This window comes from Onychostruthus taczanowskii, unplaced genomic scaffold (assembly GCF_017590055.1).
Source record: "Onychostruthus taczanowskii isolate IOZ18803 unplaced genomic scaffold, ASM1759005v1 scaffold43, whole genome shotgun sequence".
NCBI lineage: Eukaryota > Metazoa > Chordata > Aves > Passeriformes > Passeridae > Onychostruthus > Onychostruthus taczanowskii.
Genome location: NW_024501792.1, coordinates 6,519,833 through 6,528,075, shown reverse-complemented (window position 1 = coordinate 6,528,075; position 8,243 = coordinate 6,519,833). Strand labels below are relative to the sequence as shown.

Below are 8,243 nucleotides of genomic sequence, written 5' to 3'. Positions count from 1 at the left end.
TAGCTTGCAAAATTATATATATTTTAATATCCAAAAAGTACATTGCATATATATAGTAGCAAAAGCCCCATTTCCATGGGTAGTTCGTTCATACTTAAATTTTGCGATTATTGCAGAAATGTTGCTTAAAAACACCCCGAAAGCACTAGGACCTAACTGTATTAGTTTGATCTTCTCTTCCCACTTTGTTAAATAATGGCATCAGTGCTTGTGTTTAATGTTCTGAGCAGACTCCAATGCTCTGGTTTCAGACTCCCCTCCTGCAATGGGATGCACATGGACCAAATCCCGCCCCCACAGAGTCCCAGGGGTTGGTCTAGACTAGATAGTTGTGATCCTGTTAATTGGCTGCCACTTAATACAAGTCAGCTAATGGGTTGTACATGGAAATCTCACCCCCCAGACATCTGTTCCAAACCCCAAACGCTTGTGGTTTACCCTCTGTTTATGGCACCAAACCGCCGCTTGTGCAGCATCACATTCACATCTGCAAAGCTGGGGATGGCTCAGAGTTCTGGAAGGGGTCGGATTTCCACAGAACCCCCCCAGCAGAAGCCATCAAAAAAAGGAATATTTCATCTTTTTATCTATGAAGTGGTTAAGATCTTCCCAAAGTTCAGGATTTGGGTGAAAAGCGATCACAGAATAGTGCAATGGTTGCCTTGAGATGTTGGGCCTGTTTTCAATCAGCCTCAATGCAAACATGGGAGTAAGTGGAGTTAATTTGCAGACAGCTACAACAGAGTAATGGAGAAAATCCTCTCCTCTAGACAAACCCAGGGCAATCTGGAGGGTTTCTGGCCACTTTGGGGGTCAGTCATGGATCCAGTTGCAGGACTAAGCCTATCTCCAACAGATACATTACTTGTGTCTTATTTTTTTTTTTTTTTAGCAAAAAGTACAAAGCAACAGCCCAAATGTACAGATTGAAAAGATGTACAAATTACATTAAAAAAATAAACAAAAAACAACCGAGCTGATAGTAAAAAACAAACCTGCATTTGTGACCGAGGTCAACTCGTTTTATTTACTCTTTCTTTTAAAACTGTGAGATATAGGGAAAAATAACTCTGCATAATTTATACAGTAATTTGCCTTCTGGTTTGTTGACCCTTGGTTGACGGTCTGACAAACGCACAGCGTTCGCGAATCGGTGCTTCCAGAGCCCCGCGGCTCGGGCGGAGCCAGGGACCTGCTGTCGTTTATTCACTTCCCTTCTGCTTCCCAGGAATGCCTGTGCTTGACTTTGCCTTAGCTTTGTTCTGGTTTCTGCTGCTTGCTGAGTTCACACACAGTCAAATGAAGTTGTGCTATAGGAAAGTTCCTTCAATGCCCTTTACTTCTTAAAATATACATGTACATATATATATATGAATATATATATATATATTTAATTTCCAGTTGGGTGAAATTCCTCCTCTGCCTTAGAGCTAAGATTCCAGTTGTGGTGCCCTGCAGCCCAACATCCTCCACTGAATGGTCAAAGGGCCAGTGAGAAAAACCCCATTGTGGTTATCTTTTCCTGTGACCCACTGCTGAATCTATGCCTTGTCAAAAGCCTTTGAATCCTTAAAAATTTCTCTCATCCAAAAGCTAATAATCATTCCAGGGAATGGTGAACCATCTTCATTGTCACTTCCTACAGAGGACACAAGCCTTAAACCCCAAGGAAAAGGCAGAGTACTGGCCCACAGGAGCTTCCATCTCTCAGTTCAAGACACAAGAGGCAAAGTTACAAAAGTAAAAGGTTTGGTCCAGGAATAACAAATATCCAGTTTGAATTCTTCCCCAGAAAGGCCACAATTATCCATTAAGGGTCCCCCCAAAAACCATACAAATCCCAGGAGTAAAGAAAAAGTCCAAACAGACTGCTCAAGGCCACTGGCAGATCAAAGCATTTAGTAATAGCTGCCCAAGTGCGGTGTGACGTGGGCGTTGGGGTGGCGGGGCACGTTGGGGTTGGGGTAAATGCTTCCTGCAGGGGAGGTCCAATAGGGAGAGGCAGCTCCAAAGAAACTGGATGATGTGACAGGCATGGAGGAGGGGTGTGGGGGCACAAAGTTCACCTTCTGCTGGTGGGCATGGTAGGACGGCATGTAGGACAGATCCGACGGGTACTTGTACATGGAGGACTCGGTGGGGTGGGGCTGCAGGGCCTGGGCGATGCCGTGAAAGTCAAATTTGTAGGCATACCTCTTGCCGTGCACTTTGGTCATAATGTTCTTGTCGTAGTAGTATCGCAGCGCCCGGCTCAGCTTGTCATAATTCATGTTGGGTTTGCTCTTCCTCTCGCCCCAGCGCCGCGCCACCTCGTCGGGGTCCGTCATCTTGAACTCGCCGTTGGTGCCCTCCCAGGTGATGCAGTTGGAGTTGGAGCTGTCCGACAGCAGCTCCAGCAGGAACTGCCACAGCTGGATCTGCCCGCTCCCTGCAGACACAGCCAGGGGAAAGGAAATGACTCGGGCCTTCCTGCTCGGGGCACACACAAAGGCAGGAAACAGAAGGGCTATCTCGATCTCGACTGGGAACTGCTCCTTCGGGCCTTGGAAAGGCGGCCCTAGCAGTGGATAAACTGTTCCCAGCAAACAAGTTACTCAGCCCTTTGTTCTGGGCCTGGGCCTGAGGTCACACTACATTTCATAATGGTTGCCTTTGGCCTTAAAATCCTCGGGCTATTCATAAACAGGGCTTTCTATGAGGACACTGCTCTGCAGAGTTTTCACTGACTGGCTAGCACAGTGTCCTTCACCCCTCCACTGCTCTCTGTTTGCCATGGAGATTGTTTTGGATACCTCCAGCTCTCTTTCCAGTGGTCATCTGAATTATATGGGATGATTTGTTCCCCAGATGACTCCTGGTTTTACTCAGTGTAGTTGTACAAGTAGTTAAGTGTAAGTTAAGAGCCTTAGGAGGATGTTTCCTTACAGGCATCCCATGTGTACAAGTTTGGTTAGTTCGAGCAGGATTTGCTCCAGGCAAATTACTTACTCCCTAAAATCAGGGTTTATTTACTGCAGATGATGTGCTAGGGAGAGTTACACTGACACTTTCAGATGTCACTTTTTTCTGCCTTTCTTCTTGTAACCCACAGCAAGCAGTGAAAAATTAATCTGTACTGCAAATTTGAGAGACTTAGGCCCACTATAAAACCCTTCTCAGAAAATGCTGGGTTTGGGTCAGAACATCCAGGATGAGGATTTTGTCCCAAGAGAGATGTTGCTGCACCACTTTCCTCACTTTTCTGCAAGGGTTTTGGCAAAAGCCCTTGTGAGGTCCCAGCTGCTGAGTTCAGTGGCTCTCACAGGTCCCCCCAAGGGTGCAGGGGCAGCAGCTGCTCCCCCAGTGCAGGCTGGAGAAGCAGCTCCAAAGGAAAATTCCTCTTTGGTAAGGGGGGTCTGAAATGTAAAATGAACTCACCTGGATTGGCAAGACGGCTGCTGGTAGGCCCCAGGATTTGGTAGGGATCTAAAAAAATAAAATAAAATTTAAAAAAATCGTCCAACAAGATTTAAAGGATGTTTCATCAAAAAGAAACTCCAGGTCATTAGGGTTTTGCTCTAGAAACCAAATTTTCATTTTCTTTCTTTACTCCTTCTGTTCCTTCTCCCAGGGCCTGGAAGTGCTCCTTCTTTCTTTCTTAGCAAACAACCACCAGGTATTTCTGGCATCTAAAATGGCACAGCCACAGTCTCTGGCACTGCTCTCAGACCTGCCTGCTTTTGCAGTCTGAGATCTCCTTGGACATAGCCTGCACTGTGTGGCAACCAGAACACATCAAACGTGGAAAAAAACCTGTGGGATAGGAGAACAGCCACAAAGCAGAAGCAAATGTATTTTTCCTAACAGAAAAGAGCTCAATAAAAAGGAGAGCAGATGAGATTTTCAGATTCACTGGTTAGCAGCTGAGCTCGCTGCCCTGGGAGGGCAGGAAATGTTCACCCAAGTCTCTCTTTGTGAGGGAAACACAGCATTAGAGAGATGAGAGTAACAGGAGTTTGTCTCTGGCTCCACCAAGGCTGAGCGGTTCTTGAAACCCCACAAAGCATTTATTAGGAATGAATTCCTTCCCTTTCTGTGGGGCCTCCTCAGCCCTAATCTCTGCACTTGTGTTTTGCCTCTGCTTGTGGTGATTTGGATCTGCAGCCTTTGCTGGTGGATTGAACCGGTTCCAAGACAGCCAAGCCCGGAGCAGGGGAAGGGGATGGGGAGCAGCTGTGCCGGGCAGAGAAGGTGAGGAGGCAGCAGGGGACACTCCCTGCTCTGCCCGGAGGGGCTGCTTTCCTCCCCTGCCTCCCTCCGGGCCGGGCAAGCCCTGCTGGGATGGGACAAGCTGGGATGCTCCAAGGGGACCCTGCAGATCCTGGCCCAGGGATGGGCAGGGGCAGAGCAGGCACAGAGCCCCGGGGAGAGCTGCTGGCACAGCCCAGCCCCTGCCCTGAGCCCTCCCCAGCCCAGGGTCACAGACCCCTCTCTCACCTGGCTGGGGCCGCTGCTGCTCCGTTGTCTTATTCACATTTTGTGTCCCTGCCACAGGAGGGCCTGGAAAGAGAGAAGGGGTTTATAGGGACAGAGAACAGGTACAAAGTACAAAACACACCCCACAGGAATCACAGCAACTGCAAGGGAAAGGATTGCTCAGACTAGATTTTGGGGGTTGCACTATAAAATAAAGAGATGTCCCTAGAAATTTAAAATTTCAGTGTAAAATGAAAATGTACCAATAAGGAAAGCATTATATAGATATTTACAATTTGCCAAATAGTCAGTGAGACAAGGAAAATATTATGCAGCTACCTCATTAATTTTCTGTCTTTTCTTGCAACTGAACTTCCATTCTAGTTTGCATCCATGTTGTGAACAAAAAATTGGATTATTAAATGTACAAATGCCTACCTCCTTCCACACTGGAGCTTTTCCCACATTTTTTACAAATGCAAATTGTTTTTTAGAAAAAAAAAAATAAATTGGGGTTTATCAAACATTTAGTTGATAATATCACGGTGATTTGTATAAATCCCTTCAACAGGAAGATCTCCTCGTTGTATCATTTCTCACAACAGAAAACTGTGACTCGAAGAATAATTCTCACATTGGGGGTGAGCACAGCTCAGGAAGCTGCAGAGCAAAGGGAGGGGACTCTGCCAGGTGCTGCCACATGGATTTACAGCAGAAGAACGCTGCTGAGGCTCAGACATGCCCACCCTGCCCAGGGAGAAGCCCAGCAGTGGGACAGGGAACAGTGGGATAGGGAACAGAGCCAGCAGGCTGGGCCAGCTGCAACAGGGATTTTAGGGACAGAGAATTGGTCTGGGATGTCCAGAAATCAAAAAATCAAAAATCAAAAAATCAAATCAAACCAAACCAAAATCACTACACCTTCCTGTTGGAATCCAAGGCACTCTAAACCCAGCAAGAACAAGAGCTGGATGTGAGCAGGGCTGGAGCAGAGCCCCATCTGCTGCTGGACTTTGCCTTTCTGCAAAGTTGGCAGAAGCTCTCAGAATGTCCAGATCTGCCCCTAAAACCATCACAGCAGGGGACAGGCCTGTGATTAACAGGGTGTCTGTGCAGAGGATTTGCTGCTGACTCCTTAACCAAACCCTACAATTTTACTCTGTCCATACCATCATTCTACTTCTTATCTGTCCCCAGTTCTACCTCTTATCTGTCCCCAAATCTTGTGCTCCTCTGACACAGGCCAGCTGTGCCCAAGTCTCATTTTAACTTTCCATTGCACTGTTTGTGATTCCCACTGGGACAACTTACTTTTGGAGAGGCCAGAATTCCCACTACTGCCCCATCCTGCTCTCCTGACTGCACCATAGGAGAGATCTAATGACAAAGGACAACAGGCACACAGGGGTTGGAAAGAACTTTTCCTAGAAAAAAACTTGTAAGACTTTGGCTGACAAGTTTTGCTTGTGGTCCCAGCTGGCTTAGCTTCTGTAGGGCTGTGTTCTTTTCCTCTCCCACATGTCCAGTGCTCCCCCAGCCCCTCACAGAAGGGTACATAGGGCTGTAAATGCAGCAGTGGGGCTCTTTGGGCAGTTCTCAAGCCTGACACATTCTGACCATGAAGTGCTGTCCTTGCACTCAGTGGAATTCAGTGAGACCCATCCCAGCCTAAAGGAGACCCCTTTCTATCATCCCAAGACCACAGGCAGAGGAGGAGGAGATGAACCCTGTTACTATTTCACAGAAATGAAATTCAGATTTTAAAACTGGGGAGGCTGAGTATTTGAGGTGACAATAAGGAGGTTATTTCAAGGGATGCAAAACGGGGAAAAGCATCCTCAGGGACATCCCAAGTGCCCCACTGCCCAGCACCTCCTGCCTGTGGCACTGTGCAGCTCCCTGAGGATCCATCCCAGGCACTGGCACATTCCTCCAGCACTGGGAAAGCCGCTGAGGCTTTGAAATTACAGTCTTGCAGTTATTGGCATGGAAAGGAAAACACAGAGGGAGGGGAGAGGGGAGGGTGGGGGAGCCAGAGGAGGAGGGAAGAGAGAGGAATGGGGAAAACAGAGCTCGTGTAATCTGCCTGTTTTTATTTTTATTTTACTTGTTTGTTTTTTTCCCTTTTTGCAGAAACCACAAACCCCACTGCAAATAGATCAGACTGGAAAACAAACCACTGTGGTTTCAGCTGGGACAAAGACTGGGATGGGACAGCTCAGGAAAACGGAGGTGACAGCTTCATCTACACTGTTCCAGCAGGGAGACCTGTCCCAAAAGGGATCCCTGTCCCTGGTAGGGGTCCCTGTCCCATTCTGGATCCCTGTCCCCATTAGGGATTTCTGTCTCCATTAGGGATTCCTGTTCCCATTCAGGATCCCTGCAAGGGATTTCTGTCTCCATTAGGGATTCCTGATCCCATTAGGGATCCCTGTCCCCATCTGGAATTCCTATCCCATTCTGGATCCCATTCCCATTCTGGTCCCCTGCACCACTGGGATTCCTGTCCCATTCCGGATCCCTGTCCCCATCTGGAATTCCTGTCCCCATTCCAGATCCCTGTCCCCATTCAGGATCCCTGCCCCATTCAGGATCCCTGTCCCCATTCCAGATCCCTGCCCCATTCCAGATCCCTGTCCCCACTCTGTATCCCTGTCCCCATTCCCGATCCCTGTCCCCATTCAGGATCCCTGCCCCATTCAGGATCCCTGCCCCATTCAGGATCCCTGTCCCTGTCCCCGTGGCCCCACAAGCAGCAGCAGGGCTGTCCCCTGCCTTGTGCTGCTGTCCCGCACCTTTCCCCAGCCAAGGGCTGTCCCTGCTCTAAAGCAGGGGCTGTTTGCAGGAGGCGTTTTCCTGCTGCAGTCCCGATGGATCCCAGGGCACGGAGCTCTCCCAGGGACCAAAAGCAGCAGAGCAGGAGGGCCTGAGGCAGGCCCTGCCTCTGTCCATGTCCTCGCTGCAGCCAGGCTCTGACTCCACTGCTCCCCTGGGATATCCCTCTGAGGTATTGCAACCACAGCTCTCAGAGCCATGTTTGGGGAAACGCTTTGAAAAACCCAAGTTCTGCACTGAGGAAAGCAAAACCCTCAGCAATGTCCAATGGAGATGTTAATGGACATTTTGGTTTGTTCAACCCATAAACAGTTCTGTAATGTAACATTAATGGAAATGCCATATGATGATCCTGTTAAAGGAAGGCAGCAATTCTTTTTCCAACAGAAAAATCCTTTTCAAAATAGGGAAAAATTTCCTTCTCAAGAAGTAGTGGAGCTCATTGAAAATTTTCAGTTTTCTCTGATTTTTTTGGGGTCCAGATCATTGAGTCAAGGGAATCAACTGCTACAAAGGGGTTGCTTGATCCAGAGTCATCAGCACATTTTGGGTAAATAAATAGGCCATGATTTGGAGAGATGATCTTCCTCCTTCTCCTCCTCAGGTTTAATCCAGGCTGACTGAGTCCCTTTGCCTCAGTTTTTCCTCTATAAATATGGATTATGGAGCAAAGTGTGGGAATGTATAGGGGCAGCCTTGTGTGAGAGATTGGGTAAGATTTGGCCCTGAGTGTGACTTGGCCATAATAAGAAGGGCTAAATATGATAATCAGCCCTGCTATTGAAACACCGTGTGCACTCAGCTACTGCAAGTTTCCAATTCTCTCTCACCCCCCCAAAAAAAAAAAAAAAAAAAAATCCAAATGCAGGAAACTATTTTTATTTCACAAAAATCTCTGCAACGTGAAAGAACCACACCAGCCTTCCTGGCTTCCAGGCCCAGGCTCAAAAGCT

At 47.8% G+C, this 8,243-nt stretch overlaps 1 protein-coding gene across 2 annotated transcripts in view; it reads right to left on the bottom strand.

Moving 5' to 3' along the window:
• Nucleotides 1–8,243, bottom strand: part of FLI1 (Fli-1 proto-oncogene, ETS transcription factor) — a 74,028-nt gene continuing 65,785 nt past the window's right edge. For both annotated transcript variants that reach the window (XM_041413808.1, XM_041413807.1), the window contains exons 6-8: nt 4,477–4,539; nt 3,418–3,465; nt 1–2,428 (exon numbers count right to left, since the gene is read on the bottom strand). In XM_041413808.1, the coding sequence (XP_041269742.1) occupies nt 1,899–2,428; nt 3,418–3,465; nt 4,477–4,539 (641 nt within the window). In that variant the 3' untranslated portion in view covers nt 1–1,898. The remainder of the gene's footprint in view (nt 2,429–3,417; nt 3,466–4,476; nt 4,540–8,243) is intronic.